The 22,352-nt window shown below is 38.1% G+C and overlaps 1 protein-coding gene across 1 annotated transcript in view; it reads left to right on the forward strand.

Moving 5' to 3' along the window:
* The window catches only part of LOC128656511 (CD109 antigen-like), a 224,645-nt gene that overhangs the window by 11,871 nt on the left and 190,422 nt on the right, over window positions 1-22,352 (forward strand). Inside the window, exons 2-6 of the mRNA XM_053710439.1 lie at window positions 3,266-3,426; window positions 6,628-6,656; window positions 9,523-9,750; window positions 11,229-11,354; window positions 15,947-15,986. Of these exons, the coding sequence (XP_053566414.1) occupies window positions 3,266-3,426; window positions 6,628-6,656; window positions 9,523-9,750; window positions 11,229-11,354; window positions 15,947-15,986 (584 nt within the window). The remainder of the gene's footprint in view (window positions 1-3,265; window positions 3,427-6,627; window positions 6,657-9,522; window positions 9,751-11,228; window positions 11,355-15,946; window positions 15,987-22,352) is intronic.

Raw genomic sequence — 22,352 nt, forward strand, 5'->3', positions numbered from 1 at the left:
CCCTAACTTGCTCACGATAAAAGTTTACTTTGAGCAGTGTTTGCGCGTGAGAGAAAAAGATAAATAAACGTGCCACTTGTATTCAGGCCCTATATGTAGTTGTTCAGTTAGCAGAAACTGTTTTTTCATATACAAAAATATACCCAAAGGAACTATTTAAAGTAACTGGAAACACATTGAGAAACCAATTGTATAGTGTCTCTTTAAGACTGTGGTAGACAATATAATAAGATTTGGGCATTAAGGGTCAGATTTAACAAAGTAAGGCAGACAGTGGCATACATCTTTTCCCCTGTCTGCTTGGCGTTTTGTGTCTAGTGGACAGCAATACACTGCCCGCATTTATCACTGCATACTGCAGCTAGTGTGCAATGCTGCCCTCTGTGTGCGCAAAAGCAAGGCCTGTCAATACCCTCAGTCGGAAAAGTCTGGGGCGACTGAGATACGCCACATAACATAACAAGTGGGTTAAGAAGCAGTGGTCTGATGAACTTTACTTCTTAACTCTCGGCTGCAGGTTTGCTCAAGCAAGCATGCAGTCGAACCTTTGATAAATCTTGAACTAAGAGTTATGTAAGTTATCTATTAGGTATCACTTTCTATGCTAAAATACACCCAATAATGATACAAAAATGGGCGCAATTAAAAAAGAAGTTAAACAGTAAATACTGTATATGCTAGACATAATTGCGTATTCAAAGCAAAGCCTTAGGGTAATATATAGATGTATTTTTACAATTATACTAGTTATTTAAATATTAAAAAAAATATTTGTAAAGATGTATTTTCCAGAAAGTACTTTTGCTTTTATAAATTAATGGATGCTGCCATGTGCAAACAAGGCTGTGTGGAAACCCTTTTAGATAATCTTAAACAGCATTGCTTGTTTGGACAGTCTTTTTTTTTTTTTTTTTTTTGCCTGTTTTATATCTGTCCTGTTTTACATCTGCATAAGAATATGTAACGCGTAGCCCTTAAAAAAGGTGAAACCTCATACCGTGTCACATAAAAATATTTAATTATACATAAATATAAATACAAAAAATATATATATAGATACAGCCTATTCAGGTGCCTCTAAGAAACTAAGTGCCAGCTTTAATAGCTCAGTCCAGAGTTCAAATACAGTTCCATAAGCTCATCCTTAGAGGGGGCAAAATCATATCCTCAAAATCCAGAGATGATTAAATTATTGTTAATATTATTTTTATCAGGTATTTGTAGAGCGCCAATAGATTCCACAGTGCTATAAACATAGGGTATACAAGATAACATTTACAGGGATCAAATTGGTAAAGGGCCCTGCCGAGCTGTTGTAGTCAGCTCCTATGAAGGTGAACTACAAACAGCTGGGCTCATATAGGCTTACATGCTAAAGGGTTCAAGGGGATAGCGGTGGAGATAGGAAGGTTAGTGTAGGTTGTATGCATCCCTGAATAGTAGAGTCTTTAGGGAGCGCTTTAAGCTTATAAAGCTAGGGAAGAGTCTTGTGGAGCGAGGCAGAGAGTTCCATAACATGGGAGCCAGTCTGGAGAAGTCTTGTAAACGGGAATGTGAGGAGGTAACAAGAGTGGAGGAGAGAAGGAGATCATGATTGGAGTGAAGGGGATGGGAGGGAGAGTATCTGGAGACAAGGTCTGAGATGTAGGGGGGAGCAGTGCAGTTGAGGGCTTTGTATGTCAGAGTGAGAATCTTGTGTTTAATCCTAGAGGCAAGAGGAAGCCAGTGAAGGGATTGGCAGAGAGGTGCAGCAGATGAAGAGCGATGTGTAAGGAAGATGAGCCTGGCAGAGGCATTCATTATGGATTGTAAGGGAGCTAGGAGGCAGCTAGGGAGACCAGAGAGGATGGAGTTGCAGTAATCGAGGCGGGAAAGGATGAGAGAGTGGATTAAAATCTTAATTGTATCTTGTGTAAGGAAATGTCTAATTTTAGACATGTTTTTAAGGTGGAAGCGGCAAGCTTTAGCCAAGGACTGAATGTGAGGAGTGAAAGAAAAATCTGAGTCAAGTGTGACCCCCAAGACGTATAAGGAAGATGAGCCTGGCAGAGGCATTCATTATGGATTGTAAAGGAGATAGGAGGCAGCTAGGGAGACCAGAGAGGATGGAGTTGCAGTAGTCGAGGCGGCAAAGGATGAGAGAGTGGATTCAAATCTTAATTGTATCTTGTGTAAGGAAATGTCTTATTTTAGACAAGTTTTTTAAAGGGACACTGAACCCAAATTTGTTCATTTGTAATTCAGAAAGAGCATGCAATTTTAAGCAACTTTATAATTTACTCATATTATCAATTTTTCTTCGTTCTCTTGCTATCATTATTTGAAAAAGAAGGCATCTAAGCTTTTTTTTTGTTTCAGTACTCTGGACAGCACTTTTTTATTTGTAGATGGATTTATCCACCAATCAGCAAGGACAACCCAGGTTTTTCACCAAAAATGGGCCGGTATCTAAACTTACATTCTTGCATTTCAAATAAAGATACCAAGAGAATGAAGAAAATTTGATAATAGGAGTAAATTCGAAATTTGCATAAAATTTCATGCTCAATCTGAATCACAAAATTAAATTTTTAGGTACAGTGTCCCTTTAAGGTGGAAGCGGCAGGCTTTAGCCAAGGACTGAATGTGAGGAGTGAAAGAAAGATCTGAGTCAAGTGTGATCCCAAGACATTGGGCATGTGAGGTAGGGATAATGATGGAGTTATCAACAGTTATACAGAAATGGGGGGTGGAGATTTTGGAAGAAGGGGGGAAAATAAGGAGCTCAGTTTTGGAGAGATTTAACTTGAGGTAGTGAGAGGACATCCAAGATGAGATATGAGAGAGACAGTGATTAAATTCAGTGGATGTCCAGGAAATAAGGATCCTCACCTTGGTACCTACAAAACTGACCTGTGGAATAAAATTGCAAACAAAAACTAGTGCAACACTGATAAACAAATATAAAAACTGAGGTTAAAACACTGACCTGATATTCCAATAGACAGCTTAAGCATTTTGACCTGACTGGGTCTTTCTCAAGGCTCTTGTGATGTTTTATATCTGTCCTGTTTTATATCTGCCCCTAATTGTCATCAGCAGGAAAGATAGATAATTGGAAACAAGTTAAAACATTGTGGTGCCCATTATTTTATAGAAACAGTGGAGTTAAATTACAGGAAATTAAAGTATATTGCAAAGTTTTTTTAACAACATAATTAAAGATTTTATATCATAATCTCATAATGTTTAGTAATAAATGTTTTTTTTTTTCCTTTTTTTACAGCCCATCACATTATATTATTGCTCCCAGTTATCTTACTCCTCTTGCTAACACAAAACTTGCTGTTCACTGGTTTGGCAGCAACCATTCAGAAGTTAATATTTTTGCAGCCATCTCAAACCAAGACAACCAATTAGTAAATGTAAGCAGTGTCTTCCGTAATGGTGAGTATACAGAGTCAATGTATTTCTCTACTTAAAAGTATGAAAAATATTTAAATTGAATAATTATTGTGTTTTTTCTTTTTATATTTGGGATATGTCAGAAGTTGATATATTGTGACAGAAAGCCAGGCCTGGTTATAAATGGAAGATATTTAAGACCAAGCATTATACATACTATTTCTCCTTTCAGTTAAAACCCTAGGGAGAGAGAGTGTGTATTTGATTATGCAGTTGATATATTAATACACTTTTTTACCTCTGCAAACTGCCCCTTATTTCAGTCATTTTTACAGACTTGCATTTTAGCCAATCAGTGCTGGTTCCTAGGAACTCCACGTGCTTGAGCACAGTGTTATCTATATGAAATACATGAACTAACACCCTCTAGTGATGAAAAACTGTTAAAATGCCCTGTGATGAGAGGCAGCCTTCAAGGGCATAGAAATTAGCATATGAACCTCCTAGGTTTAGCTTTCAACTAAGAATAACAAGAGAACAAAGCAAAATTGGTGATAGATGTAAACTTCAAATTGTTTAAAATTACATGCCCTATCTGAAACTGAATAATGAAAGTTTGTTTTGGACTAGACGGTCCCTTTAAGGGCAAATAGTTAATTAAGGTAGGTACCTGAAGAGCTGTAGCAGTGTCAAGCTGATCCAGTGGGAAAGATCAGGCAGGAGTATCATCAGAAACCAGGGAAGTAAAAGACAAGCCAGGAAATAGTTCAGGACTCAAAGACAGGTATCTGTCAGATAAAAAAAGCATTGGGGGTAAGACAAGCTAAAGTCAAGATACAGTCCAGAGGTCAGAGCCACACTTTAAATCATTCCAGTGAGGTATCAGGGGTAAGAAAAACCAAGGTCATGGTACAGTCTAGAATTCAAAGGCACATAGTTTAATCTGAACAAATGAAGTGCCAGGAATTGAGACAAGCTAAAATACAGTCAAGAGTTCAGAACCAGGGGAAAAACTGCCGATAAATACACAGAAGCAAAGTAATGACGTATTTGACAAAACCAGACACAACCGTTAGTCAAAAAATGATGCAATGCCCAAAACAGCAATTAGCAACATTTTGAAAAACTGGGTTACAGATATTGATTTTTTGGCTTTTAATCTAGAGGGTGTGGGAAAAACATAATTTTTACACAAAAGCAAGGAATGTTTAATGTTCCTTTAATATAGTCTTTGGAAAAATATATTTAGTATTTAAAGGGACATAATACTCATATGCTAAATCACTTGAAACTGATGCAGTGTAAAAAAGGAAGATATTTTACCTCACAATCTCCTCAGCTCAGCAGAGTAAGTTCTGTGTAAAAAGTTATACTCAGCTGCTCCCAGCTGCAGGTAAAAAAATAATAATTAAGAAATGAACAGCAGCCAATCAGCATCAGCAGTGCTGAGGTCATGAACTATTTTACTGTGATCTCATGAGATTTCACTTAACTCTCATGAGATTTAATTGTAAACTTCCTTAAACTGAATAGGGAAATAACATGAGAGTGCACGAGGCTCACTCCCTTAGCTGTCCCAGGACAGACATACTGATTTGCTGCTTAGAAGTCCTTTACAATGGGATGTGGCTACTGAGGAACTTTTGAGGTAAAATATCTTTCTTTTTTACATAGCGATATTAAGGTGATATTTTCTAGTCAGCTTTTTACAGCTATGCTGCATCACTTTCAAGTGTTTCAACATTTGGGTATCATGGCCCTTTAAAGAACATTTTTCTAATGCTTCATGAACTTGCAATTTAAAGAATGTAAAGCTTTAAACATAATTGCAAGAGGGGCCCATTGCCCTACCCATGCCATTGCTACAGGTTGACCTGGTTATACAAAAGAAAACAGTTTGTGCACACAAAAAGAATATGAATAAAATACAAATATGTTTTTTTGATTAGAGAACAGAGTCTCCTTATACCAAGCATTTAAATGGTGTAGTTAGTTCATTGATAGAGAATATCAGGGTCCTGTCACTTTTATAATATAGACAGTTTACAAAAACTGGTAGTAAATTTGTAATTATTCCTATTTCTGTACACTCAGGCAAACTGGTTCTTAAACGAGTTGCACTTTTAGTGTAAATATGAATGCCACGAAAAAGCTTAAGAATGAGGATTATATGGCAAGCCAGTGCTATAAAGAGCATAGTGGAGCTCCAAAAATTAGTTTTGAGATATTTCACAGATGGAATCAGAAAGATTTAGTATGTAGTATTTAGTAGTATTTAGTGAATGAATGTGATAGATGAATAGAATATAGTGATGAGGACAATTTGCTTGCAGATGGCCTGTAGTGTTTAAAGGGATACTAAACCCAATTTTTTTCTTTCGTGATTCAGATAGAGCATGAGATTTAAAGAAACTTTCTAATTTACTCCTATTATCAATTTTTCTTTGTTCTCATGCTATCTTGATTTGAAAAAGCAGTACTGTAAGCTTTAGAGTCAGCCCATTTTTTGTTCAGCACCTGGGTAGCACTTGCTGATTTGTGGCTAAATGTAGCAAACCAATCAGCAAGCGCTACCCAGGTGCTGAACTAAAAATGGGCCGGCTCCTAACCTTTCATTACTGCTTTTTCAAATCAAGATAACATGAGAACAAAGAAAAATTGATAATAGGAGTAAATTAGAAAGTTGCTTAAAATTGCATGCTCTATCTGAATCATGAAAGAAAAAAAAATGGGGTTAGTATCCCTTTAAGTAAAAACAGGCAGTTAGATTCTTTAAGCTGGAACAAATTTAGGGCTATATTACGAGTGACGCGATAACTGTAGCGCAAGAGCGTTATTGTTTTTTTTACGGATTTTTGCATGTGACGGAAATAGTGCATTTATTACAAGTTGAAAGTAAAAGCGTTTGCTCGAGCACAATAGAATTTAACACGTCTGGTTAGCTTGACTTGAGAGTTTGCGTAATGGTTTGAAGAAGAAGAAAAAGTTGCATTAAACACAACATAAACACATGTAAAAGTACAGTTACACTCATATAAACTGTTAAAAATAATTTAAAAAAAGTTATAAGGGCTCAAAGCCATTAATATAGAAAAATATAGTTTTATTTCTTTTTTAATTGTTATTCTTAGTTTTCTCATTCCCTATTAATTTAACATAACCAAAATCAGTTGATTTCATAATTCCAGTATTTAAGGGCAGGTGATCGTTATTGGTATCATAATAAATTCTTTCCTTTTTCAGATTCTATTGGCATTCTCAGTCTCCCACCAGTAAGTACAACATCTGTTTGTAATACTTTTTAATTATGTTCAAGGACTTTTATTCTAGTTATTCTGTTATGTTTTTTAATTTTAATACATAAAACTTCCTTAATAGCATCATTCCCCAAAATTTCTTTCATTATTTAGAAAAATCATGACATTTTAAACAACTTTCCAATTTACTTCTATTATCCTTTTTGCTAATTTTCTTAATATAATTTGTTGAAAAGCATTTTTAAATAGGCTCATTATCTGCTGATTGGTGGCTGCACATAGATACCTCATATGATTGGCTCACCTATGTGCATTGATATTTCTTCAACAGAGGATATCTAAAGAATTAAGCAAATTAGATAATAGAAATACATCGGAATGTTGTTTAACCCCTTAATGACCACAGCACTTTTCCATTTTCTGTCCGTTTGGGACCAAGGCTATTTTTACATTTTTGCGGTGTTTGTGTTTAGCTGTAATTTTCTTCTTACTCATTTACTGTACCCACACATATTATATACCGTTTTTCTCGCCACTAAATGGACTTTCTAAAGATACCATTATTTTCATCATATCTTATAATTTACTATAAAAAAAAATATAAAATATGAGGAAAAATTGAAAAAAACACACTTTTTCTAACTTTGACCCCCAAAATCTGTTACACATCTACAACCACCAAAAAACACCCATGCTAAATAGTTTCAAAATTTTGTCCTGAGTTTAGAAATACCCAATGTTTACATGTTCTTTGCTTTTTTTGCAAGTTATAGGGCCATAAATACAAGTAGCACTTTGCTATTTCCAAACCACTTTTTTCCAAAATTAGCGCTAGTTACATTAGAACACTAATATCTTTCAGGAATCCCTGAATATCCCTTGACATGTATATATTTTTTTTTAGTAGACATCCCAAAGTATTGATCTAGGACAATTTTGGTATATTTCATACCACCATTTCACCGCCAAATGCAATCAAATACAAAAAATCGTTCACTTTTTCACAAATTTTTTCACAAACTTTTGGTTTCTCACTGAAATTATTTACAAACAACTTGTGCAATTATGGCATAAATGGTTGTAAATTCTTCTCTGGGATCCCCTTTGTTCAGAAATAGCAGACATATATGGCTTTGGCGTTGCTTTTTGGTAATTAGAAGGCCGCTAAATGCCACTGCGCACCACAAGTGTATTATGCCCAGCAGTTAAGGGGTTAATTAGGGAGCTTTTAGGGAGCTTGTAGGGTTAATTTTAGCTTTAGTGTAGTATAGTAGACAACCCCAAGTATTGATCTAGGCACACTTTGGTATATTTCATGCCACCATTTCACCGCCAAATGCGATCAAATTGAAAAAAAAGTTAAATTTTTCACAATTTTAGGTTTCTCACTGAAATAATTTACAAACAGCTTGTGCAATTATGGCACAAATGGTTGTAAATACTTGTCTGGGATCCCCTTTGTTCAGAAATAGCAGACATATATGACTTTGGCGTTGCTTTCTGGTAATTAGAAGGCCGCTAAATCCTGCTGCGCCTCACACGTGTATTATGGCTAGCAGTGAAGGGGTTAATTAGGGAGTTTGTAGGGAGCTTGCAGGGTTAATTTTAGCTTTAGTGTAGAGATCAGCCTCCCACCTGACACATCCCACCCCCTGATCCCTCCCAAACAGCTCCCTTCCCTCCCCCACCCCACAATTGTCCCCGCCATCTTAAGTACTGGCAGAAAGTCTGCCAGTACTAAAATAAAAGGTTTTTTTTTTAAAAAATAATAATTTTTTTTAGCATATTTACATATGCTAGGGTGTAGGATCCCCCCCTTAGCCCCCAACCTCCCTGATCCCCCCCAAAACCGCTCTCTGACCATCCCCTCTGCCTCATTGGGGGCCATCTTGGGTACTGGCAGCTGTCTGCCAGTACCCAGTTTGCAAAAAAAAAGTGTTTTTTTTATATTTATTTGGATTTTTTCTGTAGTGTAGCTTCCCCCCCCCACACAGACAAACCCCGACCACCTTGCTGATCTTTTTTTTTTTTTAAATATTAAGGCATTTACAAATTTTTTTTAACACATTTTCTGTAGTGTAGCGGTTCCCACCCGCTACCTCCCCGTGCACGCGCCCGCCCCCGCCCTCCCGTGCACGCGCGCGCGTCCGTGCGCGCCCCCGCTCATCCCCGCCTACGATCCCGCCCCCCTGCAGATAACCAGGGCCATCGATGGCCGCCACCCGCCTCCCGGTCCGGCTCCCACCCACCAACGCAGGGAGCCACCGATCTCCGGTGCAGAGAGGGCCACAGAGTGGCTCTCTCTGCACCGGATGGCTTAAAAAAGTTATTGCAGGATGCCTCCATATCGAGGCATCACTGCAATAACCGGAAAGCAGCTGGAAGCGAGCAGGATCGCTTCCAGCTGCTTTCCAAACCGAGGACGTGCAGGGTACGTTCTCAGGCATTAACTGCCTTTTTTTTGAGGACGTACCCTGCACGTCCTCGGTCGTTAAGGGGTTAAAATTAGGCTTCTTCCCACTTCCTTTTAAGTGAAGTTTGGGAGCTGCTATTAGTAGCAAATCATCTACTGAGCTGTGGTTGTAAAACCATTATCTCAAATGAAATACAGTCACAAAATATGGTGCCAGTGTAGTAAAGTGTTCTACTGGTAGATACATTTGTAATCATACTTTACTTCTTTCCATTTCTGTTTTATAATTTTGTAAGCCCTACAAATACAAGTTACCCTTTATGTCACTTTCCATTTGTTTCTGAATATTATTGGTAGTCTCTTTAATTTTATAATTAGCAAGCTTTTAGATTAATAAGAATAATGCATTCCACCATTTTGCCTTGGGCTGTGCACATTATGATTTATTTCAATTTCACTTGATTGTAGGTTCCTCAGACTTCTTCCCAAAGTTATCAACTCACTGTGAATGGAACAGCACAAGGAACATTAGTTTTCTCCTATAATATTCCAATTGCGATTGATCAGAGGATTTATTCTGTATTCATACAAACAGATAAAGTCGTTTACAAGCCTGGACAAACTGTCAAAATCAGGGTCATAAGTATTGATCGGGATCTGAAACCTCACAATGGAGATGTAAACCTTCGTATAGTGGTATGTTTTACTTATGTCTTAAAAAAAAACCTTAGCTGCCTATTATGATTTATCAGAACTCCCATTCAAGGTACTTTACATAGCTTTGTACAGGATTTTCAAATGGGAAGCCATTCCAGTATAGTGGAGAACCCACTGATAACTTTCTTGGCAAGATAATGCTGGGGGGTGGTGGTTATCCTAGTCCTTCTTCAAAAAGCTATGATGATCTGTCTACACTCAATTAGATTTTAATAGTATAATTTGTAGAAAATCATCCGTTGAGCTTTTCTAAAGGATTAGAAAATACCCCTTGCATGTGGTCAACTCAACAGTAGTATTCCAATCTATATCAAAACACATTTTTGCCATTTGTTTGCAGAATTTTATATTTTTCAGTCTCAGAGCAGGGTGAAGGGGAGGTGAATAAACGAGTCACTGCTACTTCAGCCAATTTATCACATGTCGGACGGACATGAATCGCTGTGGCGAACATGTCCGCCTGACATCGCTAAATGCACAAGCATTTCTAGTGAAATGCTTGTGCATTGCCACCCCCTGCACATTCTCGACCAATCGGCCGCTAGCAGGGGGTGTCAATCATCCCAATCGTATCTGATAGGGATGATTGCAGTCCGCCACCTCAGAGGTGGCAGACAAATTAAGGAGCAGTGGTCTTAAGACCGCTGCTTCTTAACTTACATTTCCAGTGAGCCAGAAGGCTCGCGCGGAATAAGCTGCATCATAAATATACCCCATAGTCTGAGTTGCTGTACGTTCCCTGTTCATGTAGGTTGCAGTAGCAGGAGCACCTGGAGAACTTAGGTATTTGAGATTCAGCAATACTGCTAATAGCAGAGGCAGGGCAACAGCATGTGAGTGTATCTGCTCTGAAAACTGCAAGCGGCAGCCCTGCTGGATCACAGCCTCTGCACACTCACAGAAGTATACTGATAAATATCACAGCTCTGATGGGGGGAGAATCACTCTGCAACCTTTTCCCTGCTGACTGCATAAATACTCACATTAGCATTACCAGTTTTCACACAGTACTGGCACCAGCTGGTGACCTCAAAATACCCAGCTGTGCCGATGAAATACCAGCCAGGTGGCAACTCTTTCTAGAGACGCCAAAAAGCAAAATCTGTAACCTAGGTTTCCAAAATGCTGCAAATTGCCTAAACCAGCTACTTGATTTGCAGCATGTTCCGTTATAGAATTTGCTTTTCAGTCTCTCTAGAGAACAAGGGACAAACACAAAAGGTTTATAATGTCCTTTTAACCCATCCCATCATATTATCAAATAACATCTATGGCCAAGTAAATACTGTTTTTAAATACATGTAAATTATTCCTTTAATGTAAAGTTTAATTATAACAAGTTTTATTTTCAAAGTAGTCACAAAAAGAAAATAGTGAAACAGGTTTTCCCTATAAGATTGAAAACAGCGACTTATGTTTTAACTTTTTTGATAATTATTGTTTTGTACCAATATTAGGACCCTCAAAATAACATTATCCAGCAGTGGCTAAATCTGAAAACAGACATGGGAGTAGTTTCTACTGAGTTTGCTCTGTCTAACAACCTCATGTATGGGTCATGGGGCATACAAGCCGAAACAAGTGTGAGTATAGCTAAAGGTTATTATTCACATATTTAAAATAGATGAACATATTTGACTGAACTGTATTACTTTTGTTTAACATTTTAATTGCCACAAAATTAATTAAATATTATCATTAATATTCTTTGAACTATTAAAAAAAAAGTAATGCAAACTAAAAAACTTTATGAGGAAGAAATGTTAACAAATGGCTAGATTATGAGTTTTGCGTTATGGGTAAAAAAGCCTCATAAAGCTGCTTTTTCACTACCGCTGGTATTACGAATCTTGTAGGTACAGCTGTACCGCACACTTTTTTGGCCGTAACACAACGTAACTATAGCAGCTTTCAAAAAGTCCTTTTTCAATGGGACTTTCATAGCGCCGGTATTACGAGTTTGCCTGTCCGGCCAAAAAGTGAGCGGTACAGCCTATAACTACAAGATCTGTACCGTAAACTGAAAGTCAGTAGTTATGGGTTTTACGCTACAAATCTGTAACATAAAACTCATAACTAAAGTGGTACAAAGTACACTAACACCCATAAACTACCTATTAACCCAAAAACCGAGGCCCTCCCGCATTGCAAGCACTAAAATAAAATTATTAACCGCTAATCTGCCGCTCCGGACATCGCAGACACTATAATAAACATATTAACCTCTAAACCGCTGCACTCCTGCATCGCAAATACTAGTTAAATATTATTAACCCCTAATCTGCTGTCTCTAACATCGCCACAACCTACATTACTGTTATTAACCCCTAATCTGCTGCCCCCCAAATCGCCGCCGCTATACTAAAGTTATTAACCCCTAAACCTAACCCTAAGTCTAACCCTAACCCTAACACCCACTAACTTTAACATAATTAAAATAAATCTAAATAAAAATTACAATTAATACCTAAATAATTCCTATTTAAAACTAAATACTTACCTGTAAAATAAACTATAAGCTAGCTACAATATAACTAATATTTACATTGTATCTATCTTAGGTTTTATTTTTATTTAACAGCAAAATGTTTGTATTTATTTTAGCTAGGTAGACTAGTTAGTAAATAGTTATTAACTATTTACTAGCTACCTAGCTAAAATAAATACAAATTTACCTTTAAAATAATACCTAACCTGAGTTACACTAACACCTAACCTTACACTACAATTAAATAAATTACATAAATTAAATACAATTAATTAAATTACAAAAACAAACACTAAATTACACAAAATAAAAAACAAATGATCAAATATTTAAACTAATTACACCTAATCTAATAGCCCTATCAAAATAAAAAAGCCCCCCCCCCCAAAAATAAAAAAATCCCTAGCCTAAACTAAACTGCCAATGGCCCTTAAAAGTGCCTTTTGCGGGGCATTGCCCCAAAGAAATCAGCTCTTTTACCTGTAAAAAAATACAAACAACCCCCCCAACATTTAAACCCACCACACACACAACCAACCCCCCAAATAAAATCCTATTTAAATAAACCTAAGCTAATCATTGCCCTGAAAAGGGCATTTGAATGGATATTGCCTTTAAAAGGGCATTTAGTGGATGGGTCTCGGACGCCTTCTCTGCTCCTGTCCCTGGACGCGGAGAAGGTGTTCGACAGAGTAGACTGGTGGTACATGTTTATTACCCTTGAGAGAACGGGTTTCGACGGCACATTTATAACAGCTCTACGGGCGATATATTCTTCTCCAAATACCCAGGTAACCTCAGCGGGCTACAGATCCAAAAGCCTCCCAATCCTGAATGGTATGAGACAGGGGTGCCCTCTCTCGCCACTTCTGTTCGCACTATGCATTGAGCCATTGGCAGCCGGAATTAGATCACACCCGGATATAACTGGAGTGGCAGACTCAGAAAATAAACTTGCACTTTTTGCAGACGATATTCTGTTAACTATAACTAGGCCACTGGTTTCGCTCCCTAACCTCTATGGGGTCCTAGACACCTTCTCGGCTATTTCGGGATTTAAAATAAATTCAGATAAGTGTGAAGCCCTTCCTATACCTATCCCACCCGAGGCTCAAAAACTCTTGGAGTCTAACTTTGATTTCAAATGGATGAAACGCACACTCAAATACTTAAGAATACACCTACCACCACAAACTCCTTCTTCTATATAAATTCAATTACATCCCTCTTTCCAAACAGACCAGACAAGACTTATTGAAGTGGAGGAGTTATTATTTCTCATGCTAAGGAGGCTTGCAGCTGTCACAATGACCATTTTACCACGAATCCTATATCTTTTTAGAACACTTCCTGTCAAGATTATCAACGCAGATATAGAGAAACTACAGGCTGAGCTGTTGTCCTTCATCAGGGGGAGCAAATCGGCAAGAGTAGCAAAATCCTTAATAAATAGACACAAAACATTCGGAGGTATGGGAGGCCCGAATTTAATGGAATACTATAGAGCAGCTAGAATAGCACAAGATAAAATGCTCCTACAGAGGTTAACAGATGCGCTGTGGCCTATGATGGAGGTGGAGATGGGGGGGCTGGAGTGCTCCAGACTCAATCTTCTGGACAACAGAACATCGTGGCTTGCTGCGTCCCATCCAATACCTTACACTCTGGAGCTTACCCTACACACATGGTTGAGGGTGGTGATAGGGGGAGCTTTGCTGCCGAGACTTTCTTTTCTAAACCCAATCCAGTATATGTTACCTAGTGAGTTGTGGTCACAGATTAAGAAATGGGAAAACAATGGACTGTACAGGGTAGCCGATATAATAGAAAACAGGAAACTATTCTCCTATAGCCAATTAAAAGAGAAAATAGACCCGTTAAAATTACACTGGTATCTATACCTTCAACTCAGTTCTTCTGTGGGATTATTTCTCAGGAGAGCCCAGAGGGAAATGCCCACTGTTTTAGAATTGATTTGTAGTAGCCCACAATGCTCTAAACACTCTATATCCAGACTGTACTTGACTATTCAATCCGGCCCACACAAGACAAAATCCTCTGTGATGCTGGCCTGGGAAAGAGACCTAAACATTACTAAAGGAGACTGTGAACTAACATTTCAATCTGCCGATAGAGGCCTCCTAAGTGTAGACCCTATGGAAAATGTCATGAAAACACTTTTCAGGTGGTACTTGACGCATGTGAAAACCGCACATATGCGGCAAGAGGTCCTCAACGAAGCTGGGAGAAGTCTTCATCCAGACGGCAAGAAGTGGTCCTCCAGGCATGCAGAAGTCTTCATCCAGACGGCATCTTCTATCTTCATCCTTTCCGACGCGGAACGGCTCCATCTTCAAGACATTCAGCGCGGAGCATCCTCTTCTGAAGACGGCTAACGAATGAATGAAGGTTCCTTTAAGGGACGTCATCCAAGATGGCGTCCCTTTAATTTCGATTGGCTGATAGAATTCCATCAGTCAATCGGAATTAAAGGTGAAAAAATCCTATTGGCTGATGCAATCAACCAATAGGATTGAGCTTCAATCCTATCGGCTGTTCCAATCAGCCAATAGAATGCAAGCTCAATCCTTTTAGTTATATTGTAGCTAGCTTAGGGTTTATTTTATAGGTATTTAGTTTTAAATAGGAATTATTTAGGTATTAATTGTAATTTTTATTTAGATTTATTTTGATTATGTTCAAGTTAGTGGGTGTTAGGGTTAGACTTAGGGTTAGGGGTTAATAACTTTAGTATAGTGGCGGCGACGTTGGGGGCAGAAGATTAGGGGTTAATAAGTATAGGTAGGTAGCGACGACATTGGGGGCAGCAGTTTAAGGGGTTAATAAGTGTATGTAGGTGGCGGCGATGTCAGGGGCAGCAGATTAGGGGTTAATAAGTGTAGGTAGGTGGCAGCGATGTCGGGGGCAGCAGATAGGGGTTAATAAGTATAAAGTAGGTGTCGGCGAAGTCGGGGGCAGCAGAGTAGGGGTTAATAAGTGTAGGTAGGTGTCGGCGATGTCGGGGACAGCAGATTAGGGGTTAATAAATTTAAGTAGGTGTCGGCGACATTGGGGGCAGCATATTAGAGGTTAATATCTGTAATGTAGGTGTCGGCGGTGTCGGGGCAGCAGATTAGGGGTTAATAAGTGTAATGTAGGTGCTGGCGGGGGCAGCAGATTAGGGGTGTTTAGATTCTGGGTTTATGTTAGGGTGTTAGGTGTAAACCTAAATTTTCTTTCCCCATAGGAATCAATGAGGTTGCGTTACGGAGCTTTACATTCCTTTATTGCAAGTGTTAGACTTTTTTTAGCAGGCTCTCCCCATTGATGTCTATGGGGAAATCGTGCACAAGCACGTAAAACCAGCTCAAAGCAGCGCTGGTTTTTGGGTGCGGTATGGAGCTCAATGCTGCCATATTGCCTGCTAACGCCGGGTTTTTGCAAACCTGTAATAGCAGCGCTATAGGGAGGTGAGCGATGGAAATAACTTGCAAGTTAGCACCAAGCTGCTCATAATGCAAAACTCGTAATCTAGCCGAAAGTTATTAAAGGAACATTGCCTTTTTATTTTACAGTTATCTATGTAAGCATAAATAGTAAATAATTCACATGGTTTTCATCCTTTTTATTCATTATTACTATTATTTATTTGTTATTATTTATGTGTAACTATATTTTTCTTCCTAGAACTCAATGGCTATGGCATATATAACTGTAGAGGAATATGGTAAGTTGCACAAACTTAACAGTTATAGAATTCCATGCATTAATAATTCCATGCATTAATACAAATAAATGGTTTTACTGATGTCAGTTATTTAATGGTGTTAAAGGGACATGAAACCCAAAAATTGTCTTTCATGATTTAGATAGAGAAAACAACTTTCTAATTTACTTCTGTTATCTAATCTGTTTCATTCTCTTGGTATCATTTGTTGAAGGAGCAGCAATACACTAATGGTTTCTAACTGAACACATGGGTTAGCCAATCACAATCAATATATATATGCAGCCACCAATCAAGAGCTAGAACCTAGGTTCTCTGCTACTCCTGAGCTTGCCTAGATAAACCTTCAGCAAAGGATAACAAGAGAAGGAAGCAAATTAAATAATTGAAGTAAATTGGAAAATTGTTTAAAATTGTATTCTCTATCTGAATCATGAAAGAAAATGTTTGGGTTTCATGTCCCTTAATATAACAACAGTATGCTTGGGTTTTAGTGCATATCTTTCTACAGGTATTGTGTTTTACTTTAGCACATGCTAGTTTTTCTCTTCTTAAGTACCCCACTAGGTGAGATGTTACATATTTCAATACTTTATTTATAAATCAGGCAGGGTGCAAAAGAAAAAGAGGGAAGGGGGAAAAGAAAAAAATAAAGCAACATTCTCAAGTAACAATACATCAGAGATATTTCCTCCTTCACAATTTATGGTGTAAACCTTCTTTACACCCATAGTATTTTCTCACTAAGGAGTAATGCATAATAAACTCTTCCTGCTTTAATGTATTAACATCATACAAATTATCTACCAAAATATCACATAGGCAAAAACAAATTAACAAAAAAAAAAAGAAAAAAAAAGATAATAAATAAAAATATATATAAATATAAATATCTAATTCCCGGGTCCTCTACTCCCAGTTACCCCAACTTTCTGGGGTGTACCAAACCACAAGAATCACTGAGTCTGAGTTCTTAAATGGGAGTGTAATACATTCTTGTTCCTCTTTAGTCAAGGCACTAACAAACGTTGACCATTTTCTAAAAAACTAGTACATTTGCAATTCTGTATTTATGTCTGTATCCTTCTGTTCTGTTATACACTGCTTTTTCATTTTTTTTTTATATTGAGAGGGAAGGAACAAAGTAAGCAACAAAGGATAAGAGACACTGAAAAAATGGATAGATCAAATTGATTTCTAAGCTATTATTTTTAAAATAATCTATGTTCTGGATCCAGTCTATAACAATACGACTCAAAAATACTAGGTTATACATTTTCAGGTTTAGAAGGGCTAAGCATCCAAGTTTCTTAGGTAGAAACAGTTTTTCAATAGAAATTCTAGGCCTTGACTTCGGGTGGACGGGGCCATCGAATGGTAGCATGGCCGAAGAGCTCCGTGAAGACTCAAAACAAATTAGCCTGAAAACCCACAGCTACCGCATCCCTGCTGCTTTGGCTTGTTGGACACTGCATCTTAATGGTGGGCCGACCACCTATTCACTTTGCGAAGGGTAAAAACATCACCCTAGCCCCGGAGGGCTCATAAGGGGCTCAGTGGTGCAGAAACCACATGTTAACACCACAACAGGTTTCCTGGCGTAATATTCTAGTGATCTGAATTCACTCGGAACTGAAAAATTAATAACTTACCCTCAGAAGATCACAACATTTTGGAATTATTACAAGACCTATTGCTTCAGGCATTCACTGAGATAGAAAATACTACACAACAGTTGCTGGTGGAGATTTGGACTTCGGGATCCTTGCTTGCTCCATCCAAATGGCGCCAACCTGAAGCTGTTTTACTCCACAAGAATTCAGACTTAGATCAAAGAGGGATTTTCTCGAGACACAGAGAGAAGGCGGCGAGGCAGGAGATTTGTGTAACGGAGGAGCAGGCTTCTCAACCAGGTCAGATCAAACACAAGTCAGATCTCTCAGTATCGAACACCTCTCTGTATTTTATGTCACCAATGGAGGGGGAAGCGACCACCTCCGTAGTCATATCAATTGAAGCTCTGGATATAGTTAAGCCAAGTAATGCTGCATTTCAACACATGCCTGTACAATTTGTCTCAACTCCCATTGCAAACCTACCTGTCTTCATGGCTGTGGAACACGCTGAAAAGAAACAACAGGACTCCAGCAAGCAGAAACCATTTTGTGATCTTTTTCCTGAGATACATTATTATTTGCTGAGGTACCTTTGTTTACTCCTAGCTCGTGTTGGAATTGGATGAACTTTTTAGCTGGATTAACCCACCCCGCACCGTTACTGGGTGTCTCTATATCTTTGGTTAATATGGGGACTAATTATTGCCTTTTTTATAACGTTTTACCTAAATGTGCTGCAAAAGATCTCACAATACTGGACTTCCAATGTAAATTCTACTAGTCCATTGCAGAACAGCACCAGAGGAGCTGTATAGAATTCGGTCTTGCATGACTGCTGTAATGTTATGGTATTGTTTTTAATTATAGCCCTGTTGGCCATTTATATTTTATTATGTTGTTGCTTTAATTTAACCTACCATACACTAACAATCACTCTCAATATTAATAACGTTCTTGTCTGTTGGAATAGAGGTATATGCCTTGTTGTAAAGCTTTAACATTGCTTTGATGTCATGAGATAACTCCATCTACAGTATAAGTTATGCATTCAAGCTATTGCCTCATTTGTCATAACTTAAGGCCATGGGGCCTATCTATCAAGCTCTGCATGGAGCTTGATGCCCCGTGTTTCTGCCCCACATTGATGCCCCATGCTCAGAGCAGGCGGACAGACATCGCCGGAAATCAACCCGATCGAGTACGATCGGGTTGATTGACAGCCCCCTGCTGGCGGCCCATTGGCCGCGAGTCTGCAGGGGGCGGCGTTGCACCAGCAGCTCTTGTGAGCTGCTGGTGCAATGCTGAATATGGCGAGCGTATTGCTCACCGTATTCAGCGAGGTCTGGCGGACCTGATCCGCACTGTCGGATCAGGTCTGCCAGACTTTGATAAATTGGGGCCCATGTGTACAAACAATGTATGTCTGCATGCAATAAAGCTGTTTTTGCATATACCCTATTGATCAGTTTATGCTCTCTTTACCTAAGCTTTATATTTAATCTGGTCTGAGTTCCCTTGCTAACGCTGTTTTCTGTTGGTGTGTACTTTTGGATGCTATACTGGGGCAGGGATTGACTTATGCCTATTGAGATATCTTTGTAACCAACTATATATCGCTATTACAATTCCATTTGATGGACATTTTGCAAAATAGTTATTTTATAGTCCTCCACATGGATATTGGTGCACAGCTGCTACATGTTTATTCCTTAGAGCTTACATTGACCCTGGTAATGAGTTCAATATAGGTCATTGTTTCTTACATTTTAGCATATCAGGGAAAGAATCTCATTTTATCACTTATATATTCTTTCTTGGAGCTCTTGTGCAGCATTATAGCTGGGGTTATTGTCATTTTTAAAACAAAAGACGCTATAACCAATATACCAATGATCAAGCTGAAAGGGGATTGGAATGCATATTTATTTTATGTTGCAAAACTCTCACTTTAATTTGAAAGGCATATTCATTTTAAACATCCCATTTACTATCAGCTAGATTAGTTTTATTTTATTTATTTTTTAATAAGTTTTGCGTTATGAGGGGTGCAGTGCTAACTTGCACGTTATTGTCACCGCTCACTTACCTACAGCGCTGGTATAACAGGTTTTCCTAAACCCGGCGCTATTAGGCAAGAAGTGAGCGTAGAGCAAATTTGTGCTCCATACCGCACTCCAATACCAGCGCTGCTTAAGTCAGCGGTGAGCTGGTTGTACGTGCTCGTGCACGATTTCCCCATAGACATCAATGGGGAGAGCCGGCTGAAAAAAAGCCTAACACCTGCAATAAAGCAGCGTAAAGCTCCGTAACGCAGCCCCATTGATTCCTATGGGGAAACTAAATTTAACACCCTAACATGAACCCAGAGTCTAAACACCCCTAATCTTACACTTATTAACCCCTAACCTGCTGCCCCAACATCGCTGACACCTACATTATATTTATTAACCCCTAATCTGCCGCCCCAACGTCGCCACCACTATAATAAACATATTAACCCCTAAACCGCCACACTCCCATATAGCAAACACTAGTTAAATATTATTAACCCTTAATCTGCCGCCCCTAACATGGCCGCCACCTACCTAAATTTATTAACCCCTAATCTGCTGCCCCCAACGTCGCCGCCACTATACTAAATGTATTAACCCCTAAACCTGTCTAACCCTAACTTAAATATTATTCAAATAAATCTAAATAAAAATTGCTATCATTACCTAAATAATTCCTATTTAAAACTAAATACTTACCTATAAAATACCTAGTTAAAATAAACACTAATTTACCTGTAAAATAAAACCTAACCTGAGTTACACTAACACCTAACATTACACAACAATTAAATAAATTACATAAATTAAATACAATTACCTAAATTACAAAAAAAACAAAACACTAAATTACACAAAATAAAAAACAAATGATCAGATATTTAAACTAATTACACCTAATCTAATAGCCCTATCAAAATAAAAAAGCCCCCCCAAAATAAAAAAACCCTAGCCTAAACTAAACTACCAATAGCCCTTAAAAGGGCCTTTTGCGGGGCATTGCCCCAAAGAAATCAGCTTTTTTACCTGTAAAAAAAAAATACAAACAACCCCCCCCAACAGTAAAACCCACCACCCACACAACCAACCCCACAAATAAAATCCTAACTAAAAAAAACTAAGCTCCCCATTGCCCTGAAAATGGCATTTGTATGGGCATTGCCCTTAAAAGGGCTTTTAGCTCTATTGCTGCCCAAACCCTAACCTAAAAATAAAACCCACCCAATAAACCCTTCAAAAAACCTAACACTAACCCCCGAAGATCCACTTACAGTTTTGAAGAGCCGACATCCATCCTCAACGAATCGGCAAGAAGTCCTCAACGAAGCCGGGAGAAGTCTTCATCGAAGCCGGTTGAAGTGGTCCTCCAGGCGGGCAGAAGTCTTCACCCAGACGGCATCTTCTATCTTCATCCATCCAGCGAGGAGCAGGTCCATCTTCAAGACATCCGGCGTGGTGCATCCTCTTCTTCCGACGTCTAAAAAGAATGAAGGTTCCTTTAAATGACGTCATCCAAGATGGCGTCCCTTGAATTCTGATTGGCTGATAGAATTCTATCAGCCAATCAGAATTTAAGGTGAAAAAATGCTATTGGCTGATGCAATCAGCCAATAGGATTGAGCTTCATTCCTATTGATTGATCCAATCAGCCAATAGGATCGAGCTTGCATTCTATTGGCTGATTGGGCTATTGGTAGTTTAGTTTAGGCTAAGGTTTTTTTTATTTTGGGGGGGGCTTTTTTATTTTAATAGGGCTATTAGATTAGGTATAATTAGTTTAAATATCTGATAATTTGTTTTTTATTTTGTGTAATTTAGTGTGTTTTTTTGTAATTTAGGTAATTGTATTTAATTTATGTAATTTATTTAATTGTTGTGTAATGTTAGGTGTTAATGTAACTCAGGTTAGGTTTTATTTTACAGGTAAATTTGTATTTATTTTAACTAGGTAGCTAGTAAATAGTTAATAACTATTTAGTAACTATTCTACCTAGTTAAAATAAATACAAACTTGCCTGTGAAATAAAAAACATAATTTATGTAAGAACTTACCTGATAAATTCATTTCTTTCATATTGGCAAGAGTCCATGAGCTAGTGACGTATGGGATATACAATCCTACCAGGAGGGGCAAAGTTTCCCAAACCTCAAAATGCCTATAAATACACCCCTCACCATACCCACAATTCAGTTTAACGAATAGCCAAGTAGTGGAGTGATAAAGTGCTTTATACATAAAAACATAACAACCATAAAAAGTGTGGGCCTCATGGACTCTTGCCAATATGAAAGAAATGAATTTATCAGGTAAGTTCTTACATAAATTATGTTTTCTTTCATGTACTTGGCAAGAGTCCATGAGCTAGTGATGTATGGGATAGCAATACATAAGATGTGGAACTCCACGCAAGAGTCACTAGAGAGGGAGGGATAAAAATAAAAACAGCCATTTTTCGCTGAAAAATTAATCCACAACCCAAAATATAAGTTTATTCTCATAATGAAAAGAAAAACTTAAAACATCAGCAGAAGAATCAAACTGAAACAGCTGCCTGAAGAACTTTTCTACCAAAAACTGCTTCTGAAGAGGCAAATACATCAAAACGGTAGAATTTTAGTAAATGTATGCAAATAAGACCAAGTTGCTGCTTTGCAAATCTGATCAACTGAAGCTTCATTCTTAAAAGCCCATGAAGTGG

The sequence above is a fragment of the Bombina bombina genome, chromosome 4, assembly GCF_027579735.1.
Source record: "Bombina bombina isolate aBomBom1 chromosome 4, aBomBom1.pri, whole genome shotgun sequence".
Taxonomy (NCBI): Eukaryota; Metazoa; Chordata; class Amphibia; order Anura; family Bombinatoridae; genus Bombina; species Bombina bombina.